This window comes from Gracilinanus agilis, chromosome 1, assembly GCF_016433145.1.
Source record: "Gracilinanus agilis isolate LMUSP501 chromosome 1, AgileGrace, whole genome shotgun sequence".
NCBI classification, from domain to species: domain Eukaryota; kingdom Metazoa; phylum Chordata; class Mammalia; order Didelphimorphia; family Didelphidae; genus Gracilinanus; species Gracilinanus agilis.
The window spans coordinates 149,226,371-149,252,765 of NC_058130.1; the positions used below are offsets into that span (position 1 = coordinate 149,226,371).

The following is a 26,395-nucleotide window of genomic DNA, read 5'->3' on the forward strand; positions in this document are numbered from 1 at the left end:
ACCTGGTCTATAAAATGAAGGAGTTGGACTCCTTGACCTCCAAGATCTTTCTAGTTTTAAATCTATGATGCTCTGCTATATTCCTGAATCATGTTATAACCAGATTATTCCATGGATTCACATTTACTTATGTAATATATATAAATTATATATATTTTTTATTTTATAATTTTATATATAATATGTAGTATACATAAAATTATATGTAATTTTTATTTTATAATTTATATTTATATATAATGTGCATTATATATAAAATTATACATAATTTTATAACATGTATAATGTTATATATAATTTTTATGTGAAATATGTATTATATTAAGCATATAATATATATGTATATATATACACATATGTGTCTCTATATAAATCCATGGAATAACCTGGTTATAACATGATTCTGGAATATAGCATAGCATCATAGATCATATATATATATACACACACATAACATGGATTCTGTATTATCTTAGTCAGTGTAACAGCTCTATATGAAAAAACTTTAACATAAAGATATCTAGCATTTATGTATTATTTTAAGGTTCACAAAGCACTCTACATACACTAACTCATTTGATCCTCATGAGTCTGTGAAGTGGGTATTATTATCTTTAGTTTTACAGATGGAAAAACAGATGCTGTGAGAGGTTAAGTGAGTTGTCTGGAGTCACAGAGCTAGTAAAGGCTGAGGCAGGATTTGAACTTAGATCTTCTTGACTTCTATTCCAGTGGCTTCTCTACTTATATAGCATGTATTATCCAGAACACAACTGCTAATTACCTCTCTCTTCAACACAAGAACACTAGTATTATCACCTTATTTTATGGTCACAAGATATATTCATCCCCTTTTAGCAGTGTCCCAAGAATCGTTTTAATTCTTTTTGGATTCTAAAGTGAATATCACTAATTTCCTTTGAAAATGGGATGCAAAATATAGACAAGACAGTGTCTGCCCTGGAGGGTGTCCTAGTCTGGTTGGGCAGAGTAGGAATTCAGTGTCCTGAGATCCTGATGAAGGCTTTACAAAGGAAATGGTTCTGGAAAAGAGAGGAAGAGAGGCAGGAGACGGGTTTGTGTGACATAGGAACAAACTCTTTGCCAAGTCTGTTTTAGGGGAGAACATCAGTCTGGCGGCCTGTTTGTACTCTAGGAAGGTAATTCTGCTGTTTTAGACAAAGCAGCATCAAACTATAGTACTCCTGCAGTGTCATGGAATATTAGACTAATCTTCTTGAATTCAGATCTGGCTTTGGATACTTGCTATCTGTGAGACTCTGGGCAGGTCACTTAATCCTATTTGCCTCAGTTTCCTCATCTGTAAAATGAACTGGAGAAGGAATCTTTCTGGGATCTTTACTTACAAAACCCTAAATGGGGTCATGAAGAGTTGGGCATGACTGAAAAACAACTAAACAGCAAGAACAAATAAAGGAGTCTTCCAGGCTTTCTATTTTCCATTAGCCTAACAAATGACACCTCTCATTTCCTCTTTTCTTAGCTTAATAGTGGTCTCATTACAAGAGTGTGGGCTCGTGTGTATTGAATGACAATTTTTGAAAGAACCGAAGCATCATGGTGCAATGGAAAGGGACAGGAGGCTTATATTCTGGTTGAATCTTTGCTAAGTGACTACCCTGTTGGGCCTCAGTTTCCTTCTCTATGTATTAGTTAGAAAATCTTGAACCCTTGGACTCCATCTCCCAGAATTCTTGTTCATCTCCCAGCATCCCTTTCCCTGGGCCCCCACGTTTGCATCTTCACATGTTGTTTATAAGTTTGCTGTAAACCGTGCCCTCTCTTTTTTTTTCCCCCATATGTGTGGCTGGGAAATCTGGCTTTTTACTCTAGTTTTTTATTTCATATTAATAAATCTTATTAAATATAATGCTGGAGATATTGTATATTAATTTTACTTCTTACATCTATCAAATAGAGACCTTATATTCCCGAGGGCAGGGACTGTTTCACTTTTGTATTTGAATCTCTAGAATAGGCCCCAAGACCTTGTAGTCACTTAATAAATGCTTCTTAATTGATTGATGGAAGAGTTATTTCAATTGTATTTTTTCATTTCAATTTCATATTTCAATTGTATCTTTTCATTTAACCAAATAATGTATAGAATTTTTCATTTGTATTTCATTTTTCATTTCAATTTTATTTTATTTGTATCTTTTTATTAATCCAAATAATGCACTGGAGTCAGGCATACTTAGAACTCCTAATTTGGCCAGAGATATTTAATAGTGACCATAAGGAAAGTCACTTAAGTCTCTCTGAACTTTAGGCAAACCTAAAAATTTATCTACTAAATTATCAATAGCTTGGCAATCTTTATTGGTTGAGGGACTTCTCATAACTGAGAAAATCAGTTTGTTGATATGAAGGCTAAGTATCCCAAGGTTTTAGAGAATAGGATATAGCTGCCAAAGTGCTGTTTATTGATCAGTCAGTAAATTCCAGGGGGCTCCCTATCATCTCTAGGATCAAATATAAAATCTGTTTTTTGTTATTAAAAGCCCTTCATAATTTGCCCCTCCTGCTTTTCCACCCCCTTCTCTCACCCCCTCTTCTTCAACTCTCCATGTACCTTCTAGTCCATTGACATTGGCCTTCTTGCTATTCTTCAAAACAAGACATTCAATCTTTCCACTCTGGTCCTTTTCACTGGCTTTTCTCCATGCCTGGAATTCTCTGCCTCCTCATCTCCACCTCATAGTTTCTTTGGCTTCCTTTCAAGATCCACCTTCAATCTCATCTTCTCTAGGAAATCTGCTGATCTCCCTTAATTCTAGTGTCTTCCCCCTGTTGCTGATTTCTAATTTATCCTGTATATATCCAGTTTCTACATGGCTGTTTCCAGGTTGTCTCCTCTCTTCAGACTGAGCTCTTTGAGAGTAGATGTGGTCTTTTGGCTTTCTTTGTATCTCCAGTGCTTAAACACATAATGCCTGGCATAGAATAGATACTTAATAAATATTTATTTACCAACTGGATGTTCACCCGGCAGACCTGGAACATGTAATGTTACACCTGGATTGAAAGTGATCATGAATGCTAGCAACGACTGTTGACCTCTCAGCTTTTGAGTGGATGAAGGAAAAAAAGGAAAACTAGCCTGAATTTTCGATACCCTGTAAATAAATCTTCTGGGGCTCTCTCTGAGCCATTTCATTAGCTCACCCAGGCAGGACCAACTCTCCCTATTTGTAGTGGTCCCTTTCAGAGAGATAGAGGGTTTGTAATTGTTTTAATGGCTCATTAGTTACCTTTCAGGGAAGGTCTCTGTAGGAAGACTTTAATTACTTTCTTCTGCTTTCTTCCCCAAGGCTTAGTAACCTGCTAATAATGATTACTGTATGAGCCATGAGCTGTGGTGCCAGGAGGAGAAGAGATTCAATTAAAAAGCCTTAACTAAGTAGCATGCTATTCATGGTACCATCACTTTCCGTGGAGGAGCTATTTCCTAGGGTTTGGAGAGGGAAGAGACCTTTGGGGTTAGGTATGGTTCAACCCCTTCATTTTATAGAGGTGGAAACTGAGACCCAGGGAAAGTGAGCCCCGTTTGCCCAAAATTGCGCAGGTAATGAGTGGCAGGGCTGGAATTTGAACCTCAAGCTTCTGAATCCAAATTCTGAGCCTTTTTCATTTCACCAGGGTCAGATCATTGTTCAGTTATGTTTAACTGAATATTTCTATTCAGTTATTTTATAGTTGCTTGGTGGGGAGCGTTCCCAGTTTGTATTCTGAGGCACAGGAGGGTCGCTACTAAGTAGAAGTTTCAGTTTCTGGGCTTTCCTCCCAACCCCCTTTTAAGGAAAAAGTGTATTCAAATGGCAATTGTGAAATCTGGGTGCAAAGCTCAGTTTGGGACCAGAGTAATTGCTCACATATGTGGGCAGAAGCCATTCAGCACAATTTTGGCTTTAGTTGAAGTGGTCAAATCTCCTTTTCTGCTTTTAGGCAATTGAAAAGTTGGTGAGAATTGAAGACTCAAAACATTCTTGTTTGCCATGGGATAAAAATTGAGAAGTAGCATGGCATATCAATATGGAGTTCTGGACTTGGTATCCGCAAAGCCCTGGGTTCAAATGCTGACATTTTATTATCTGTGCAGCTTTGGGCAAGTCATTTAATTAACTTGAGTTGAATTTACCCTTGTTGAAATTGGGTTAGGAATTGAACTTGTGATTTCATGGGTCCAGGTTAGTGATTCTACAACTTTTTGGTACCAGGACCTTTTACATACTTAAAAATTATTAAGGATCCCAAAGAGCTTTTGTTTATGTGGATTCTATTATTGATATTTATCTTGCCAATTAAATGTTAGTATTATTAAAATTATTAAAATTGTTACTAAATTTGTTAATAATTATTAAAATATGATTATCAAATGTTAGTATTATTAATTTTATTTAAATGTTAATATTATTAAAATGTTAGTATTATATGAAAAGAGTTATGACCTAGAGGATTGGCTGAAATGACCATGATAGTGGTCCCTAGACCACACTTTGAAAACCTGGTCTGGGGAACTTTTAGGGAAGGACACTCCTTCTACCAATGCTGGCTAGTAACTTCTCTGCAATTTAAAGTCCTAGTAAATTCTATAGTCCTGAGAAGTTAAATCATTTGCCCTAGGACTCAGAGCTAATATGGGTCATAGACAGGACTCAAATCCCTGGCTTTGAGCCCCCCCTTTCTATCTAGGATGCCTTACTTTTAGAGTTTGAAATACTAATATTAAATATACTCTGTACTTCATGGGGATGGAGGTTGTGAGAAAGGTCTTTTGTAGTCCTTTAAGCACTACAAGAATGTCAGTTATTTTTTCCTCATCTATAAAATGAGACTAATAATGCTTGTACTACTTTATCATAGGGATATTATGAGAAAAATATTTAAAATATTTTATAAATGTGAATTATAATTTTTTCCTCATCTATAAAATGGTGGTGAGGAAAATGCTTTTTTTTCACCTTTGTAGGTGCCATCTTCATTAGAATATAAGCTCCTTGAGGGGAAGGACTTTCTTGACTGCTTATTTTATATCCTTAGTACTTAGCTTAGAGCTTGATATACAGTAAGCACTAAATACTCTAAAGTACAATATAAAAGTAAAATATTGTTGTTAATCAGGACAACGTATGGACATCTAGTGGGGTGATAGCTAAGTGGTGTAGTGAATAGAGCACCAGAAAACCAATCAGGAAGGACCTGAGTTCAGAATCAGCCTTAGACCCTAGTTTTATGACCCTGGGCAAGTCACTTAACCCTTTTTGCTTCAGTTTCCTTTGCTGTAAAATGAGATAGCCAGGAAAGTGGCAAACCACTTTAGTATCTTTGCCAAGAAATCTCCAAATGGGGTCATGAAGAATTGAACTCAACTGAAAAGGCTGAACAACAAAAAAGTGGACATGTGGTACCTTTCCTTTCATTATCATAAATAATACCAAATAGACCTTTTTACTCTCTCTTTTCTACTTTAAGAAAGGTTTAAAAAATGAGTTCAAGGGTCATGATGCCTGTAGAAAGGAATTTGAAGTTACAATTCTCATTTTTCCTTCATTAGAGTACCTTTCCTAAATTATCTGATGGCTTGCTGGCCCTTAGGTTCTTAGAGATTGTGTCTTTAAATACTGTGTTGGGTGTTATCAAGCTGCAAAGCCTTCAAGTACAGATGGTGGTAATGGATTGTGTATCTGTCATCTGAGAAGGAGTTGTATTCTCAGAATGCTTTACTGACCATCTTAGGACCCAACAACTTAATTATAGTCTATAATAAACTCAGAGGGAAGGGACATTGAAATTATATGATTGATTTCCCATATTTTATATATCATATCCTTTTGAAACTAAACATTAAGTTGTCAAATTGGGACAGTAGAAAGAACACTGGAGAGGGAATTGGGAAACCAGAGTTCTAATCCTGGCTTTGTCACTAGCTACTTTGGAGACTGAGTTACTAAGCCTCAATTTCTTCTCTGTAAAGGGTTTGGACCAAGAATTCTCTTAAGATTTTTTTATAGCTCCAAAAGGGCTTTCATGATTTGAATCCTTTCCAGACACTTGCCTGTTTCATGGTAGTTCCTGATGATAATTAAAAAAAATACTTTTCAATGAGTGGAATTTTTGGTGATTTAGGCAATATACCAGGAAACAGATTGGTTTTTGGAAATTTCAAGGTTTTTTTTTCAAGTTTGTGAGTATTTAAGCAAGTAAAGGAAGTTAGCAGAGCATGTATGTGTTTGTGTATATGTAATATACACTTTCTTATTTATATAAAGCTGACTGTATTAACCTCTAATATCAGTAGAACATGAACATTGAATATTTTTTCCACTAAAGGAGATTAATTATTACTGAACCACTCACATCTCCCCTCATTGACCAAATCCCTTTTTTTTTTTTTATGTCATACATTTAAATAGCTGACTATAACTGGAGGTACAGTCTGGTTGAGGAAACACTTTTTTTTTTTGTTTTGTTAAAAATAGCTGTGACAGGGTACCATTTCCTTTCCTTTCTGTGTTAAGTTTGGCAAATTCTTGATCAGTGATCTAGCAAAAACAAGCTTGTCAATTCTATCTCTAGATCTTTTGTTTGTTCTTGGTGATATTTCTGATGAGGATACCTACAGAGAAGAACCCCACCCTTCAGTTTATCTGTCTCCCTTTTATCTCACACATGCCTCTTTGCCCAGTTAATTAAAATTTAAAGTGGGGTTATATGAGAATGGTATTAAAGGTTTGTGAAAATAAAGCTTGCAGTTTTTTCCTAAATTGCTTATATGGATTTTTCTTCTACTCTGAGTTAGAAAAAGTTTAGAAACTGGTTCTTTACTTAGAAATTTTACTAAGAGATGGAAAATCTTGACGATGATAAGATCCAAAATAGTGCTTCTTACAGAAAATAAACACATACTTTGAGAGATGCTTATTGAAAAATAAATTCCTAGATTGTCACTCCCACTCTGGAAACTAGTTTTATATGTTGAATGTCAATAGCTCATTTTAGAGGTTCAGGATTCAAGCAAACGGGGTAGCTTGGATTCTGTCTTGCTTTCAGATACAAATCTTACTCCATTGACCTGCATTTGGCAGAGGACATTATGTCTATTGAGAAGGAGTTCAGGAGGCAATTTTTCCCCATTGTTATATAGAGTCTGTCACCAGTGGAGGCAGGTTAACCAATAGTCCCAATTTGTAGGCCTGAAAATAGGGAAGATTTATGAAAAGCCCTTAAGCTATAAAGTGCCTGAGGACATGGAATCAGTTTAGATTAATCTAAAATCCTAATTTTAGCAAGCACCAGTTGGTTGAATGAATATAAAGATTAGCCTTTCTTGTTTCCCCATTAAAAAATTGAGTAGTTTCAATCCCATATACCTCAGTAAAATTGTAAAAAAAAGGATAAAATTCTCTCTAAAACTTTACCCTCAGAAAGGTACTCAGCTTGTACCCTGGAAGTCTTTCCTTCTTTCACAGCTCTTTAAAGAAAGCCAAGGATTTGGGCGATAGCTTTGCCTTTAGAGCAGAGGTTCGTAACATTTCTTTGGGTCATAGACTCCCTTTGATGGTCCAGTGAAGCCTGTAGGCCTCTTCTGAAAAATATTTTTAAATACATTAAATAAATCACAGATAGTTATAAAAGAAAACCCTAATTATATTGAAATAAAGATGTATTCTTATCCACGTTCCTGGACTCCCTGAAATCTATGCATGGACTCTGGAGGTCCATGGACCCCAGTTTACAAACCCTTGTTTTAAATCTATCTAAATAGCTACCTCCATGTACATTTGCATTCTGCCTTTTTAGAGATTTTTGGCCAAATTCTCTAGGTTCTAATAATAACTCATATTTATACAGTGCTTTAAGGGTTGCAGAGCACTTTCATCAGAGCAGCTCTGTGAGGTAAGTGATGAAAGTACTACTAGTTCCATTTTATAGGTGAGAAAACAAACCTAGTGTTTCAGTGATTTGTTCAAAGTCAAGAGTTTTCAGAGCAACCCAGGTGTCTCCTTCCTCCAAGGCCAGCCCATCTTCCTTTTTACTTCCATGTCCAGTTTGGTATCTTGTTCATGACGAAGATGGCAAAAAAAGGGAAGCTATTGTTGATGATTTGAGGAGAAGCCCATTTTTTTAAACTTTTATCTTGAATCAATAGTAAATCAAATGGTAAAATATCATATATTTTATTTTTATATAAATAGTAAAAACCAAAGTCTTGAATCAATACTAAGCATTAGTTCCCCAGACCTCCCATCTCCAGGCCTGGCTTTCTATACACTGAACCACCTAAATGCCCCCAAAAGGTCTACTTTTAATTGGCTTTCCCAGAGTTCATTCTCTTCTCTTGATTGCATCTGGTTCTAACAACCTGGTACACAGGTAGTTTCAGTTCAATTCCTTTGGGATCTCAGTTGTAGTTGTCAAAAACATATATGTATCGGGTGCCCACCAGGTGACCAGTTCTGGGATAAGCCCTGAAGAAGGATAAAAAGCATACACGGTGGTCCTTGTACCAAATGATTTAAGATCTTAGAAAGCAAATGCTAAAACTTTTTTTTTTTAATAGAAAAAGAGAGATTGAGAGGATACTCTCTGGTACATTGTGTTTCTTCATGTAAATTAGCTTTTCCTTAGGGAAACCAGCCCAAACTTTTCAGTGATAACAGGTCCTGCCTGGCATATTGGGGGTATGATTTCCAAAATGACAGCTAAAGCTTAACTATTCAGTAGAAAATAATTATTCAGACCACGAATTAGTGAGACTGCTTTTATTTCCTCTTTTTTACATACTACCTACCTTTGGTCTTTTTCACTCCTTGTTAAATATATCCTTCCATGGGCTGAGTCAGAGACAGAAGGTGAAAATCGAATAATTTATTCATCTATATTGTATGTGTCTCTGGGAAAAGGTTTGGCATTTGGAGAATGGGGATTGTCCGAATGGATGCAGGGCAGAAATGGGCAATCAGAGGATCATAGACTTAGAGCTGGAAGGGATCCTAAAAAGTCATCCTGTCCAAAATCCTTTTTATAGACACGAGGAAAATAAATTCTCAGAAGGTTAATTGACTACCCCACGGTCAGACAAGTATTAGGTGACAAGAGACAGGATTCGAATTCAAATTCTCTTGACAGCAGAATCCAAGCTTTTTCCACTGGGCCATGTTGCCTCTAATTTATGGGTCATCATTATCATCTTTTGCATTCATGTTTAAGTAAATTATATCTGTTGGCTTCATTTTGTCAGTTTTGGCCACAGGTCTACTTTCCCACCAAAAGATCTCTAACCTCTTTTTGCAGAAGCCATTTTGCCTTTAGCCCCACTTCTTGGATTTTTTGCTTGCTTATGTGGTGGTTGTCCTTTGCACTTTCAAGATCAAAATTACATCACTCTGCTGGGATCAATGTACAGTGTGTCCGACTGTGGCTGATCAGAGCAATATGAGTTCAGAAGGCTTCTATCACAGGTTGGGCACAAATAGTCCATATGAAATCTTGGTTATGTATATGATGGTCTAGACCAGTGGTTCCCAAACATTTTTGGCCTATCGCCCCCTTTCCAGAAAAAATATTACTTAGCCCCCTGGAAATTAATTTTTAAAAATTTTAATAGCAATTAATAGGAAAGATAAATGCACCTGTGGCCATCGCCACTCCCCCCTGGATCACTGCAGCACCCACCAGGGGGCTGTAGTGTCCACTTTGGGAATCACTGGTCTAGAACCTTGTAGGCTGTGATAGGCATGAGGAGTCCTCAAGTCCTTCCTGGGCCTGTCCTAAATCTGGTTGAAACCATGTTCTGTGATGAGGAGCTGCTTTCAGATTATTGCAAGAACTTCAGTTGAACATGTCTGTATCCTGTGGATTTCAATTATCTTCCCTCTACCATGGAGGATCAGAAATGTGTTTGGAGCAATTTTCTGCACTGATGCTCCTTTGTTAGTCTACCTTGTTATGGACTGTAGAAAATGTTTTTGTTTTTTTAAGATACTTAATGTCATGGATAAGTGGTTGGAGGATACAGTTTTCAAAAGAAGAACCAAAGCTTATTAGTGATCATATGAAAACATGTCCCATATTTCTAATAGTAAACCAACCCCAAATAAAAAGCCTTGAGATTTTACTTTATAGCATGCAAATTGGCAGATGATAAATGAGAATAGTTAGTGTTGGAGGGGCTGTAAGAAGACAAGGACACATATATAATTGGTGCAACTATGAATTTGTGCAACCATTTTGGATACCATGTGGGAATTGTGTCATTAAACTGCTTATACATATAAGCGTAGTGATTTCTCAACTGACTAAAAACAGAAGGATGTCAAAGATGAGGAAAGGGGGAAGTTCTAATATATGTCGCCAGTATTTATAAAAGCAGTACTTTTGTGATAGCAAGAAACTGGAAATAATGAGTATCCATGAATTGGGAAATGGCTTAAAAAACATGGCATGTAAACATAATTGTTTTTCATCATCACAAGGTTGGAGGTTCAATCTAAAGGGAGGCAAGTTTATTTTTTTGCATGTGTTTTTCTCAGAAATGACTGTGATATAAAGACAAAAGGGAGAAATAAAATATTTTAAGATTAAAAAAGAAATATTAATACTTTGTCTTCTCCCCTTTTCAGGGTCAACTATTGTTGGAAGTAGCCTGGCCTCTATTTATTTTCTTCATATTGATTTCTGTACGACTCAACTATCCACCCTATGAACAACATGAATGTAAGTAATCTCCTTTGAATTCATGCCTGCTGGAAAAAATAGAATTCTTATTACACAGAGAGACGAATACATGTCTAGCTGGTAAAAATTAGAAATCCTATTACATAGGGGACTTAATTTTTTCTGGGAGAGTTTAGTTAGGAAAACACCCCCATAGAATTAAAGGTGAAAACCAGAGTCACCAAAAAAATTCTCAAAGAGCATAGCCAAGGAGATCACATTCCTACTTAAGTTCACTTTTGACCTATTCTGTTGCATATAAGGTATGTTAATCCCATTCTATCACCTGGATTGTTCCTGTTTGCATTGGCCAAGAGGATCATTCATTAGTGCTGGAGAAATATTCTGGCTGAGAGGACAAACATTTAAGTAGGAAGTCCACCTCTGATATAACTTCTCTTTCTACTTAGACACATAGAATGCAGACTTTCAGAGATAGAAGATAATCCTAATTGCCCTTTTAATCTTGATCTGATCCTAGAATCTTCTCTCCCAAATGGAAAAAATTAGACATTTCCATTTTCTCTTTTAAAAAATGTATAAACATTCCCCCAAATAAAATTTCCTAAATTCAATGGAAAGGAAAATAGCAACATTTGGTTGGTGACATTGAAAGCAAGATCATTGGGATATAAGATAATAGTGCTTGACATAAGTGTAAAAGCTTAAAGTTCAAGCAGGCAGTTTTGTTCTGCCATTATTTAAAATATAAAGAACCACAATAAAACATGTTTCCTGGTTGGCTTAAATTTAAATCCGCCCTAATATATACTTCTCTAAAAGGCAAATGATGGTTGGATGTGGTGGCACATACCTGTTATCCCTGCCCCTTGGGGAGACTGAGTTTGGGAGCTTTGAGCTACTCTTAGACTAAAGCTGTTCAGGCATCTGCACCAGGTCAGATACCAATTTGGTGAGTGCTTGAGAGTACAGGGCCTCCAGGCTGCCCAAGGAAAGGCCAACTCACCCAGGCTGGAAATGGAATAGGTCAAAATTTCTGTGCTCATCAGCAGTGAGATTGTCAGTAGCCTTTGCTTTTTCAGTCTGTGTAATAAAAATCATGTCTAATAGATATTAATTAAGTATCACATCTCAGAAATTTTATGGCATAGTAGGAAGAGGGTTAGACTTGGAGTCAGGAGAGATCTGAGTTCAAAACTTGCCTTTGATGCTCAGTTTCTTCATCTATAAAAATAAGATAGTAATAGCACTAAGATCCCTCAGGATGCTTGGGAAGCAAGTATTTGGCAAATGTTGAACTGCTATGTAAATGTGGATTATTATTTTGTTTGGAAACCAGTATCAGCTTGCATTTATATTTATCTTTAAGATTTACAAAGCATTTTATGACCTGTGTCATTCTATTTGATCCATACAACAACCCTGCGAGGCAGTTTTTGTTATCTTCATTTTATAAATGTTGAAGTAGTACCAAAGACATTAAGTGACTTGCTTGCGGTTGCACATTTAGTGTCTCAGGGAGGATTTAAATTCAGGTCTTCCTCACACCAAGTCCCCATGTCCCAGTACAAGCTGATTTTAAGAGCTTGGCTACCAGTCAGAGAAGTTGCTTTACTTCCTTCAGGATCTTCCATCCTAATGTTACTTGAGACCAAAGTCACACTTTGTGCCCATTAGTCCTGCTGTTGTTTAGTCATATCTGACTCTCGGTGACCCCATTTGGGGGTTTCTTGGCAAAGATATTGAGGTAATTTGCCATTTCCTTTTCCAGCTCATTTTATAGGTAAGGAAGCTGAGGCAAACAGGTTTGAGTGACTTTACCCAGAGTCACACAGCTAGTAAGTGGCTGAGGCCAGATTTGAACTATGGAACATGAATCGTCCTGATTCCAGGCTTGGTACTCTATCTGCTGTGCCTCCTAGCTGCCCTGTGCCCACTGGTTCTGAAGTGCCATTTATAGTTTAATAGAACCATTTTCTTTCTTGGTAGGCAAAATATCAGTTCAGGTTATCTAAACACTCAGATCAGGAGCAGCTGACTTCAGTTGAATTTCTTGTTTGGTTTTCCCTTAACTGATTATGGGGAGATTAAGCAGTTGACCTGAGTCAATGTTCAACTCAACTAAATCCCTGTTGGGAATAAATGATCACAGGGATCTCCTAAGAGTTATGTTTTTCCACATAAATGGTTTGGGTGGTACCTTTCTTTAGGGAGTAGCATGAGATGGCAAGAGATCATTTTTCAGAGATGAGGGATGAAATGATAGGATGCAAATTAAGCAGGAAACAAAGTGATTATCTGTCTCACATAAACCCATAGCCAGGGGCAGAAGCATTTCAGATCTCACAGGTTTTCTGTGGTAGGAATCTTTTATTTTTAGGGAATTAGGTAGGAGTTAAAAGATGGAGGAAGAAAAGAAGTTGCCAAAAAAAGATTAAATAGGCACAGTCCTTCTATTTTTTACGAAGTTTAGAAAGACAACAGTCTTCCCCCTTTAAACTGAACTGGTATCTTGGTTTATAGATTTGACCACTGCTTTTTCCTAATGCTCTTCCAAACAGCTGTAGAAATTAGGGATTTTCTGGTTATCGTTTCCTCACTTGCTTAAATATAATTCGTACCACTTATATGGTACCACATACTACCTAGTACTTTTGTTGATGATGTTATACAGCTCTGTATTCTTCAGAACATCTAACAGGGACCTTAATGATTATCTTGTTCCACCCACTCATTGTATAGTTGAAATTATGGCTAAAGCGACTTGTTCCCAATCACAAAGGCAATAAATGACAGAGCTGAGATTTAAATGCAAGTCTTCTGATACCAAATTCATCATATAATAATACATCAATATTTTTCAAATGAATAAAAAGCCAAGGAAGTGTGATCTTCTGTTAGATGACTCCATTCAGCCCAGAATTCTGCTTCTGATGTTGGCATCACAATATCCATGGGACAACAAGGATCTTAAAGGGCCAGGCATCATCCGGAACATTTCTTAGTTCTTAATAACTTGTTACAGTCTATCATCTGCAAATTTACCTGAAAGCTACTTAAATTTCTTTATGTTTTGGTTTTGTGACGAATTCATAATAATATAACTTGATCTATTGTTCAGGAAATTAGAAAGCCTTAAAATGACTTAAATTTTTATGTAACCACCAACAGACTGCCATGCAGAAAAGTATAGAATTTTCACCAATTAGTGGATTTGTTTTTTAAATCAGCCTGACCTCTAATGAAGTTAGTAAACCCCTTTGACAAAGAGTGAAACAGCTGAAAAAGCCATTTATTGCTTATGGGCCCACATGAGTATTTATAACCAAAACCTAATTAGGTTGTCTTAACCAATACCGTTACACGATAACATTATTAATAATGCATTATCAAACTACGCCTTAGAATCACATAGCCTTGCTGTAATGTCATTTGCCCGATCGTCCATTTTTACTATTGTTCTTAAGGAACTGACTACCTCAAAACAATGTTTCTTTTAATGTCTTGTTTTCATGGAATGAATTCATGATTTTATTATGTGTGGTAATCCCATAATCATTATTTGGGCTTAGATGTTCCTCTTTATTTGGAAAGTATTCAGTTTGGGAGGAATTCCTTTATTTAATTTCTGCTCTGAATAATATTATAATAGTTGTCAAATTCAAATGACCTGGGGCTTCAGTGCTTTTGGTAAAGGATAAAAGCTAAAAAGACTCCCAAAACCAAATCCTTCCCAGACTGTTCTCCACTAGCAGTCAGCTTAATTTTCCTAAACGATAGGTAGAAACGTGTCAGTCCACAATTCACTAAATTCCCAGAACTTCTGATCTAATCAGATGTGAATATAAAATACTTTATTTGGCATTCATAGTCTTCACATCCCTTCGTAACCTAGATGGCCTTATTCACCCTTATTTACACAATCCAGTAACACTGGCCTCCTTGCTCTTCCTTGGAGACATTTCATCTCCTGATTCTGGGCAGCTGCTTCTCATGCCTGAAATTCTCTCCCTTCTCATTTTTACCTCCTGGTTGCCTTCAAATTGAAGCTAAAGTCCCACCTCCTGCAAAAAAAAAAGCCTTTTCTTAATGCTAGGGCTTTCTCTCTGCTAATTATCTCCAATTTATCTTGTATATAATTTGTACACCATTGTTTGTGTGCTGTCTCCCTCATCTTACTGTGAATTCCTTCAAAGTGGGACTGTCAATAGGTATCAAATGATACATGTATAACCCAGTGGAATTGCTTGTCAACTCCAGAAGAGGGGAGGGAGAGAACATGAATCATGTAACCATGAAAAATACTTAAAAACAAAACAAACAAAAAAACCAACCAAAGTGGGACTATCTTTTTTGTCGTTCATTGCATCCTCAACACTTAGCATGGTTCCTGGCATATAGTATATAGAAAATAAATATTTATAGTCTTGAGTGCAGATTAATTGTACTATATAAAGCAGAGATGTAACTAGCAAGGTTTGTACTTGCACCAAGTAATACAAAAAAGAACCCAGAGCAAGTGGTGTGAAATAACCCTCAACTGTTACTGGGGAAGGACTTTTGCAGGGTACAGTTGTATAGGTTAGGATGTCTTCCCCTTTTCCTCACTGGAGACCAGAGAATATCTCACTGGAGGAGGAAGGGAACTATCTGGTGGCTTCCTATTTTAACTGGCTATTCTTATTCTTACCAAGTGATAAGGTCAGTTGTTTCTATGCTGCCAAAGAAGTGAAAGCTCTATCAGTGCCTTCTAAATTTCAGTGCCCAAGAGCAAAGATTTGATTGCCTTGCCTGAGTTAGGGCTCTAACATAGAGCATTGTAGAAGCACAGCCATTGGGAACTGGTATAAACCGAGCTAAAACATAGAAACAGCAAAACTTGGGATCCAGCATAGTCGTGCCCACAGTAGACTTCTTCCTAATTGAATTCTCAAATGCAGTATTTGCATGTAGTTTCTCTCTGACAATGCTTGAAGATAACCTCTTACTTGTGTCCTAATAATTTTTTTATCCCTCTTGAGCTCAAAGATAACATAAAGTCAATGCGGCATAATGGAAAGTGCACTGAATTTCAACTTGGTAGATACAGGTTTTAAGTCCTGTGTCTTACTAGTTGTGGGACCGACCTTAAGGAAGTAACTTATAGTTTTGTTTCATCATCTTTAAACTAAAGGTTCTTTGAGGTCTCTTCAAGTTCCACAATTCTGTGATCCAACAAAATCAAGTGTTAGATTTTAAGAAAGGCAGCGTGGAGAAGCAGACCAGATGAGGGCTTCAATTTCCTCCTCTAGGAGAATTCAGTAAGGTAATGTAAGTGAAAGTCCTCAGTGTGGTTCAGACCTACGGTTAAGGGAAGGATCAGCATGGACCAGAGCTTGGTAGTTGAAGTGAGTTAAGGTTGACTTTAAAAGGGAGCAGATATCATGTAAGAGAAAGAGTTCTTGGGCTGGGGAAGAATAAGAAAACTTAGGTTCTAGTCTTCTCTATACCCCTAATAAACTGTGTAGATTTGAGTAAATCATCAGCTCTCTGGGTTTCAGTTTTCTTATTTTTGTAAAAATCCTAAGATTTTTAGAAGGTTGCTTTGAGGCTTTCTAGACCAACCTCTTCATTTTACAGATGAGGAAATTGAAATGTGGAGAGGTGAGGTTCCCAAGGGGAAATATAATAATATAATAAATAGTAAGAAGTGAGGCTGGCCTATATCAAGGATTTGTAACATATTGTCTATGAGCCTGTATGTGTGTGCACATACACTACATGTGTATATATACACACATGTATGTGTATATATATAGTTAGATTTTATTCACATATGTACACATGTTTATTTGAAAACTATTTCAATATAATTGATTTCTTTTATCATCCTATGTGTTTTATTTTATACATTTAAAAACCTTATTCTGGAAAGAGGTCCAGAGGCTTTGATAAAAGGGTACACTAAAAAGAGATTAGGAACATTTGGCCTAGATGATCTCTGAATGCCCTTTCAGGCAGATACCCGTCTCAGGTTCTATGACTTCCATGGCTATTTGAATTAATAAAGAGGAGAAGGGGGAGGAATTTCCAGGTATGTGCAGCAGCATGACCTGCTCAGTGCTGTGGGGAAGACTTGGCTGATGGAATCAGAAGTATAAAAATTTCACATTAGGGAATAACAGGAGATGATCATAAGGACTCCAAAGGACATTTTCCCCATTGTAATTTTCTCTCCCTTACTTCAACAGGCCACTTTCCAAACAAAGCCATGCCATCTGCAGGAACTCTCTCTTGGGTTCAGGGGATTATCTGCAATGCCAATAACCCTTGTTTCCGATATCCAACCCCTGGTGAATCTCCTGGTGTTGTTGGAAACTTCGACAAGTCAATGTGAGTATTAAATCTCGTTTTCTTTTCTCAACTTGTAACTCGTCAGTTGACAATTCCCCAGAAAATGAGAATTAAGTTACTCCAAGAGAATACTGAATGGTTAGACTTGGACCAAGCTATTTTTCAGAGGGATTTGCATGATGGATGGCAGCGTAGTAATAGTAATGGAAAGAGCTGGGATTCTGAAATCAGAGGATCAAAGTTCTAATTCCCTCTCTGATACCACTTGTCCATCCTTGGACAAGTTATTTAACCTCCTCTGCCTCCGTTGACTTAGCTACAAAATGGTGGAGGGAAAATAGACTAGGTAAACTCTGAGTTTCCTTCCAACTTAAAATCTACACTCCTATAAAAGAAGGGAATTGTATAAAGACCTTGACGCCACCATGTGCAGTAAGTCACCTACTGTTGTAGACATTATCACAAATAATACAGATGGGACCAAATATGCAAAAGATAGGCCATTTTAACCACTTTTATTGCTGGGGCTAGACAGTTGGGGAGAGACTAGTTATATCAAAGTCATTTCTGTGAGAGTCTGTGGGAGATAGGCTAAGCATTTATGTGTCTAATTCTTTTTTTTCTTTCCTTTTTCTTCTCCTCTTGCAGTGTTTCACGTCTGTTCTCAGATGCTCGGAGGCTCCTGTTATATAGCCAGAAAGACACCAGTATGAAGGACACACAGAAACTTTTGGCAACTTTGCAGCAGCTGGGGACTTTCAACTTAAGTAAGCTGGAAATTCAGGGTTCTTTGTGACTGAACTGTTTTGGTATGAGAAAGATGATCTTGTCATCCAGTTAACAAGCATTTATTAAACAGTTATTTTGTGTGAGGCATGGTACTGAGAACTAGGGTTACACATAAAGGCAAAAACCATCCCTTCCCACAGGGAGCTCACAGTCTAATGGGGGAGACAACATTTAAATAACTATATACATACACGATATAGAAAGGGTAAATTGGGAGTCATTTCAGAAGGCAAAGTAGTGGTATTGAGGGGGATTGGGAAAGGCCTCTTGAAGAGGGTGGGATTTGAGCTAGATCTTGAAGAAACCCAGGTGGCCAGGAAGGGACAGCTTAGGGCTTGGTCACCCTCTTTGGCTCTTCCTTCAAGGACAGATCACAGAATATCTTATCTGCAAAGGACCCTAGAATCATCTAGTTCAGCCTTCTCACCTTTTAGAGGAGGAAGCTAAGGACCATAGCAAGGAGGTGACTTGCTTATGGTTATATAATTAATTAGTTAGTGGCCTTTAAGATTAGGTTTTTCTTCTTCTTGTTAACATTAGGTATTTTGAGAGAACGGAGAGGGTTAGTTACCTAAAATAGGTAATGTGTTTTTTTTCACTTAGGGAATATGAAATTATAGTCTTCAAGGAGAATTGAGATGAGTCACAGGTTAGAGACAATGAGCCATCCTGATTGTGGAATGTGCATTTGGTAGGAGCTGCTCTGCAGCAGGGAATTATCTCCACTAATATTCTCCTCCAGTGCCTTATTGTAGTGGCTTTGTAACTCGGTTCTGGGGGCCTGTTATTGAAACATAAACTCTGGTTGACTAATAAGGTAGAAGATCTTTGAGTAGAGATCTGGCAACAAGCTGTGTTTCTGTCTTCCAGAAACCTGCCTTGATAATTTTCTAGCGGTTCATCACTGGAATGTTGACTATACAATGATTAATTTTTCCAGCCACATAAAATCACAAAGACTACTTCCTACAGTGCGGAAGGGTTGTGATTAATATTGGTAAAATGAATACCCATATTGCTGAATATGGGTACTTAAATTATTGCTTTAATTAAGTGTGTAAATTATTAAAATAGTGGTGAATAACCAAGGCCAAAAGTAAAATCCCCAGACAGTTTGGCATTTATATATTTCTCATTCCCTGAAATCAGTTAAAATTATAATGAGGTATGGGCATATAAGGGTCAGGAGTTTCTAAGAGGGAAAATTCAGGTTGGCTAAGACCAATCATTTGATTTAGTATGAGTGTATTTGAACCTGGATTTAAAAAAAAGTACAATCCTCTTCGTAGTCTTATAGGCAGTTCTTCTGTTTTATGGACTGCCTTTGCTCACATTTAAATGAAATAAAAGGTTTTCTCATAATAAATAACCCTGGTGTAGGTAGTTTGTGTATGTCTGTGATTAGCTTCATTTTTCAGATGAGGCAAAGAGTGATTAAGTTTCTTACCCACTGGTATATAGATATTAAGATGTGTCTTAATATTTGTTATATCTTATCATAATAATATCTTAATACAAATATTAAGATGTCTGAGGTGGGGCTTGAACCTCAGTTTCCTGTTTCCAAGTGCTCTTTTCCCTATATCGTGCGCCATACTGCTTCAGATTAAGTTTCCTAATGTATAATATTTAGTGCCAATTGATAATTAATTTGGGAAACCACCTGACAATGCTACAAAACAACTTTCTGGGGGGAAAAATGTACATTTTTGTTTCTTTATTGGAGGGAGGGAAATCCTTGACTTAAAAGATCTACTAATGATACATCTGGTAAAGATGGAGCTGTCTATAAAAGTATTAATGTTTAAACTGGGTTAGGATATATTTAGAGTTGAATGGGACCTCAGAAGTCATCTAGCCCAATATCAAAATCTCTAAAGATCTCAGACTTGGGATTTTTTTTAATGCATTGTAAAGGGGGAAGGTCTTAAAACCAGACACTTTCGAAGCAGGAGAGGAAGGAGCTGGAACCTCTGTATTTACTATTAAAACCTCAGAAATGGGAGAAGGTATGATGTTAATTTCTGGACTGAAGAAATGATAATATGACCAAAGAACTATTATTAGAAAGACTGTACTTCAAGTTAGACAAAGGTGTGTCCTGATATTTAAATTTGGTTATTCCTGAGATGAACTCATATCTTTGAATCAAGCTCATAAAGTTTACAAAACTCTTCTCCCCTCAACCTTATGAGGTAATGACTTTTTCATTTGCCAGTTTTTGCACATTCTGATATCCAGATTTTAGGGGAAGCTCTTGGGGAAGCTGCTTCTTTGTTGTATCCTCTTAGGGCCCTCCCATCTCTATATATTCTATATAGATTCTAGATTCTAAGTCTAAATCTCTATTTTTACAGATTAGGAAACTGAGATGAGACCCAAAGAGAAATGATTTGAACCCAGGGCTTCTGACACTTTCTTCTGTGGCTTTGGGAAATACTGGTATGTTCCCAGGCCTCAGTTTTCTCAAAATATAATGAAGGCATTGGACGAGGTAGCTTTTGGAGTCCCTTTCAGCCCTGGCACCATGATCTAGTGTTCTCACCTTTGTACAGTGCTGCTCTCCTGGCTTGGGGACTTGTGGTGCCCTGTTGCAAGTGTGAGATCACCAACACCCACGCCTGCTGGGTCTGAGAGAGGGGTCAAATTATTTTATCCTCTTTTTCAACAATAATCCATTTTGGAATGCCTAGCAGGATGCCTCTGCCAGAAAGCTTTGCTGTTGAAATAGAGTGGCCTCTAGGGAAGGTGGGGAGTGGAGCAATTATGTAGTCTCTGATCTTAGCCAGGGCTAGTTGGGAAACAGAGCTATTTTGCTACCAAGAAAAATTGGTGTTTCATCTTTTGAGCATGAGAAATGGTGGCAGCAATTTTCCTGGTAGATTTGGAAAGGACACTGACCTAGGAATCCAGACACCAGAGACTCTTAAGAGTAGCTCGGTCACTAACCTGCCTTTTGGCCAAGCCTGTTCCCCTTTTTTGTGCCTCATCTTCCTTGTATGGGACAACTATATAAATGTGAGCTCTTGTTTTTTATTGGCATCATTATTTGCAAAAGTTAGGACACTGGACTGGGATCCTAAGGCATCTTTCAGTTCTCACATTCTGCAGATGTTGTATGCAAAAGAGTTTTATACTCCCTGCAGAACCAGGAGGAGAAATTTGCTGATTTTTGCTGCCTCTTGTCAGCACTCGTTAGGTACCTCTCAGTACCCTGGTGCTTCCCATTTTTGCTGATTGCGTGCCATGGTGCTCAAGAAAAGTGAGGAGCCCTGCAGCGATAACTTAAATAGCTTCCCCTTTTCTCTGCTCCTCCAGTGGCTGTGAGCCAGATCTTGGTCTAGAGGGAAATGCACAGACATATCACTTATCTCTAGCAAGAACCAACAACTTGTTGAGAATTTTCCAGCAGCACCACAGGGAACTTGCCAGGGTAAAATCACTTCTACTCACCTAAGCTGTTAGTGGGCACTAGATTAAATCATCTACTTTGAAGATGTGGCTTTATTTGTAGAAATATTCCTTTTGAAAACATAACTCCATTTGCTTTCCTACCTAGGTTTTCTGACTACCTCTGCATTCATATCTTGCTGTTTATTTGTATCTGCCCTATTTGAGGAGCTGTTTATCCTAATGTTATCTGTGAACACCCAGCTTCCACTTGGAGAATTTCCTTCCCGTAGCAAGCCAAGTTTTTTTTTTGGGGGGGGGGGACCCAAAGATTCCAGGTTTATAGCATGTTCATTAGTCTGTGGCTCTCTGGTATTTCCTTGTTTTTCTCATCATTACATCCTGATCTTCAGGTCCCAGAATCCAGTCACGGGAAAGTCTTCTATCTATCCTTGTTTACTCTCCTAATGGGAAATTCCAGCATAAAACCTTACAAACATGTCTGAACAACTTTGATTATGCTATCACTAGATCTCTTTGAGCATTTCATTTGATTTTGATTTTTTCCCGTAGGGTATATCAGGACACATATGTGTGCAGTTCATTTTTTTTGTTGTTGTTGAATGTGGGCTTGGAGAATTCCTTTAAGTTATTCTGAGTAACATTGTCCTTCTTAAACTCTTGTTATCTCTGTTATTAGTTTTTCATGTATAAACAATGGTTTTTTTTTTACCTCCCTTCTTCCCTTCTTCTTTTTTTTCTGATACTACTTAATCTGTTGGTTCTCCTTTTACCTGTGTGATTGCTCTTATTAGGCATTTTTCACTAGCATTTCAATCATGCCATGCCCACTAACTGTAGGCATAGCCCAAGGATCTTTTCTCTTTTTCTTCTTTCTTTGATGATCTTATCAGCTCCTATGGGTTCAATTATTATCTCTATGCAGATGACTCCAAATCAACTTATTTAGCCCTAGCCTCCCTCTTGAGTTCCAGTTCTATGTCACTGTCTGCCTGTTGGATATTTCAAAGGTATCTGGAAGCCAATATGTCCAAAAAGAGCTCCTTCTATTTTGCCCCAAATTCACCTTTCTTCTGAAGCCCCATTACTGGGAGGGATGCACTAACATACTTCTAGTCATCCAGAGTCACAATTTCGGTGTCATTCTCAACTCCTTACTTCTACCCATTCCACATGTCCAGTTACTTGCCATATCCTTTTATTTCTCCCTCCATTACCAGAAGGTTAGGCACAAGAGTAATTTTTCTGACTGCAGCAGCTTTTTTTGAAGATCATCTATCTCCTAGGGTGTGGGTTTTAATCTCTGCTGTTAGAGTGAGTATTCATACTGACGAAATGACATCTTTTGAAGCAATGAGATAAAAGTAATAACAATGTAATGTTTTTATTTTTAAAGCATACCTGACTTTACTTTTTAACCAGGTTTTTGCTTTTACACATTGAATTCTTCTTGAGCAATAGAAGCAAGTGATATCCCAGAAGCTAAAAGGAAGCAAGTCATTCCTCTACCACCATTTTTTTTCCTTTTCACTTTCACTCTTTATCCCTTTCCCTCCCCTTCTTTCTAAAATCATATTCATAAGGTGTTCCTAGTGTCATCTGGGACCTTGACACCACATGTGATAAATCTAGCCAGCCTGAATAATTGGATTTTTTTATAGTCATGGTGCCTAGAAACACCAGACCCAAGATAGGGCACACTTGCCAAAGTTGTGATTTGGCACAGACCGTGATTTGGTGGAGTCCTACCTCTGTGCTGTCCCAGATAGGTCATCCATGCTTGACAGGAGGAAAAGGAAAATTAGTTTAGCCCATCACAAGAAAGTGCAGCTGTTAGGCAATTTTGTTAGTTCTTTGTAGCCTGTTCCCCTGCCTTATAGCCTTTCATTTCTTATCTGTTTTGTAGTCCCCAAAGATGGTATCTGGTGCATTGCTTAGTGGTATCAAATGGATATTCTCTTGGGTTCAGATTCTATCAGTGTTTGGCCTAACTCTGCAGCTGTCAGTAAGGGAGGAGGTCCCTATTGTCCTGCCTGGGAGAGGGTCTGTCTTTATATTGCAAGTTGAAGCTCAGTCTTTTCATGACAACTTCTCCATGAGAGGGAAAACAGACTTCTCCTTGGGACCTCAAGCTACACTCAGGAATAATTCCATTTTCAAACTTTGCTTTAACAGGATAGTAAAACTCTGTTAGCTAAGTGGCTCTAAATTCTGTGTCTCAAGATCCTGTCACTATTGCTGGCTCAGAAGCTCTTCCTTGAGTTTTTCTCTCCTTCTCCCACTCAAAACAGCTATCAGGAGCCCATGTTTTAGAGGAGCTTCACAGCTTATCATATTTAGCCCAGTCTTATACCTGATGAAGGAATCCCCTCTGTGACATCTTTGGCTTGTGGTCATCTATCATCTACTTGATCAGGCGGAGCTCATTATTTTTGAGGGACCCTATTCCATCTTGTATAGCTCCAGTTACTAGTTATTCTTTCTACTGAGTGAAAAATGTGACTCCTTGTACCTATCTTCTTTTTATTAGCCCATATTATTTACTTTAACTATGGAGAGTGTGTTCAATCTGCTTTCCTCTTGACAACTTCATGAAGACTCCACCAAGTTTCCTCTTTGTAGTGCTAAATACTCCCAGTTCCTTAAACTATTTCTCACATGGTATGGTTTCTACATCCCTCACTATATTGCTTGCTTTCCTCTGAATGTGCTTTGACTGTGGCCTGATCAAAAAGAATATGGTGGCATAATTGACTCCCTTAGTCAATAATTCAGCCTAAGTTTGTGTTAGCTTTATTGGCCCACATCACATTCTTGTCTCATTGGTTTTGTAGTCAACTATAACACCCACAGTTGTCCTTTTGTTTGTTTTATACCACAGATGGCTATTAAAGTTTATCTACCTCATTTTATGCTTTGGCAGTTTATAGACGTTTTTGAAACTTATATGCAAGATTTTTCATTTAACCTTATTAAATCTAATCTTGTCAGCTTTTGGTCATCTGCAGGACTGCTTTGTAAGGTACCCAGCCAAATGCTTAACTCAATGGTCCTATCAGTGACTTGGACCAGATAGGAAATGATGTTTGAGAAGGTAAAAGCATCTGAGAGAAAAACAGATGGAACTGTTGCCTTCTTATATGGCAGGCATCATTTCCGTACTTATGCTATAGTTATTCACATGCTTATCTTTCCTCTTAGTGTGTTCCTTGAGTTCTGGAACACATTCATTTTTGTATTCCCCATGGTATACTGGCAAGCAAGGGCTCAATAAATATCTTTTGAGTTGAACTGGATGTTCCTAAAGAAGCATAACTGACCTCACAGTGAGTGAGTACTGGACTTGGAATCAGGAAAACCTTCGTTCAGATTCCTCCCTGACATTAGCTATGTGAGCATGATTATACCTTTTAACTTACCTGAACCTCAGTTTCTTCATATGTACCATGCTAATAACTTCTAGAGTCCATCTTATGGTATTGTCATGAGGGTAAAATGACATTTTATATATATAATTATATATATACATAAATATAAATAACACTTGGCAAATTTTCAAGCTCTATATAAATGTTGACTTTTAAAATATAACATTTGTTGTTATAGAAATTTTTAAAAACCAATTATTCATTCATTAAAAAGTTGACTCTTATTTCTCTTGAATCCAGAGTCCAGGCCACTTGGATTCATTCTGAATTTCTGGGCTAATTAAGAAAATTGCCAGGATAGTACTAGAGATTGTCTCCTATAGAAGGAGTTTTGTTCTTTTGGATTAACAAGGTAAACCTAAATCTTAATGAACTCAAAAGGATTATGTTTTTCTCAGCAACTGACCTACTTAGTAATTCCTTATATTTGCAAGAGGGCTTAATAAAAATTGGTCGAATGAATGACAGAATAAGTCATGCTTTCAAAAAGTACACATATTCCTGGGAGTGCTAACGTATATTATCAATCATTCATGCCTTGTCATGGTCATCTAAACTGATGCCTTCTCACTAATAGCTAGCTGAGATCATCTGCTCTGAAGACATGAGAGTTTAGTAGGGGGTGGGGAAAAGAGAAATGAAGAAGTTTCAGGTACTTTTGGGGAGGGTTAGGATGAAATACAGAAGAGAGATGGCTGTGGGTACTTAGAGAATGGGGTAGGGGTGAACTCGGTAGAAAAGGGAGCATAAAGGAAGATGGGAGAGTTTTGAAGATAGATCACAAATTACCATTTCTTTCACAATTTTAGTAGAGAGTTTTGTTCTTGATTAATGGCTCTCCTTGGAAGCATGATGTGGTTCTTTGTTGCTTTTACTTCTCTATGTGCTCGTATCTCATCCATTTGGCTCAGAAGTTGAAACAACATTTGCTGTTCTTTCTCTATTATTTTATCCCCTTTGTGGGTGAAATCTTGTTAATGGGTTTTATGACAGATTTGTCAATATCATATCATCAGAACAAATAAAAAACCCACCTTCTCTTTGAATGACTATAATTTCTCTGATCTTTCAGTTAAAAGTTTTCATTTGGGATTTGACTCTTTAAAATTTTGAAGTCTCTAAAGTTAGAGAATTTATTTATGGCTCCCTGAAACCGCTTCCTAGACATGTGGTCCCTCCATTCTGAACAGAATCAGCTTAGGCCAAATTCTGATTATTGGAGGGCGATGCAATACTATACCGATGTGTTGAAATATTGTCTGTACCGAATCAAATCAAAGGTCAACTTTATCCAGGCAAGAACAGAAAATACAATTTAACTAAATCATAGGACAGCAACATGTGCCATGATTCCATTCCAGAAAACCTTTTTTTTTTTTTTTGAAAAGTGAACATCAGTGGGGTATAGTGGAAAAGAATGCTGGATTTGGAGCCAGAAGATCTGAAATTAAATCCTAGATTTGTTCTTTTTCACTGAGTTACCTTAAACAAATTATTTAACATCTCTGACTTCTAAGTCTATAGAATAAAGAGTGTGGACTAGATGGCTTATGAGGCTCTTTCCTACCCTGATTCTATGATCTATAATCAAAAGCAATGGTTTCCTCTTTACATTTCCTTCCCAGAGTTAGATTTGTTTTCTCCTTGATGGGAAAAAATAAGTTGAGACAAAGACCTGCATTTCCTATCAGAATAAAAGAATTCTAGGTAGTAGTAACTATGAGTGGGCAGCT

General features: G+C 37.3%; 1 protein-coding gene across 1 annotated transcript in view; it reads left to right on the forward strand.

Annotated features, from left to right (window-relative positions):
- Window positions 1–26,395, forward strand: part of ABCA1 (ATP binding cassette subfamily A member 1) — a 128,477-nt gene that overhangs the window by 2,312 nt on the left and 99,770 nt on the right. The window contains exons 2-4 of the mRNA XM_044677907.1: window positions 10,647–10,740; window positions 16,932–17,073; window positions 17,683–17,801. Coding sequence (XP_044533842.1) covers window positions 16,952–17,073; window positions 17,683–17,801 — 241 coding nt within the window. The 5' untranslated portion in view covers window positions 10,647–10,740; window positions 16,932–16,951. The remainder of the gene's footprint in view (window positions 1–10,646; window positions 10,741–16,931; window positions 17,074–17,682; window positions 17,802–26,395) is intronic.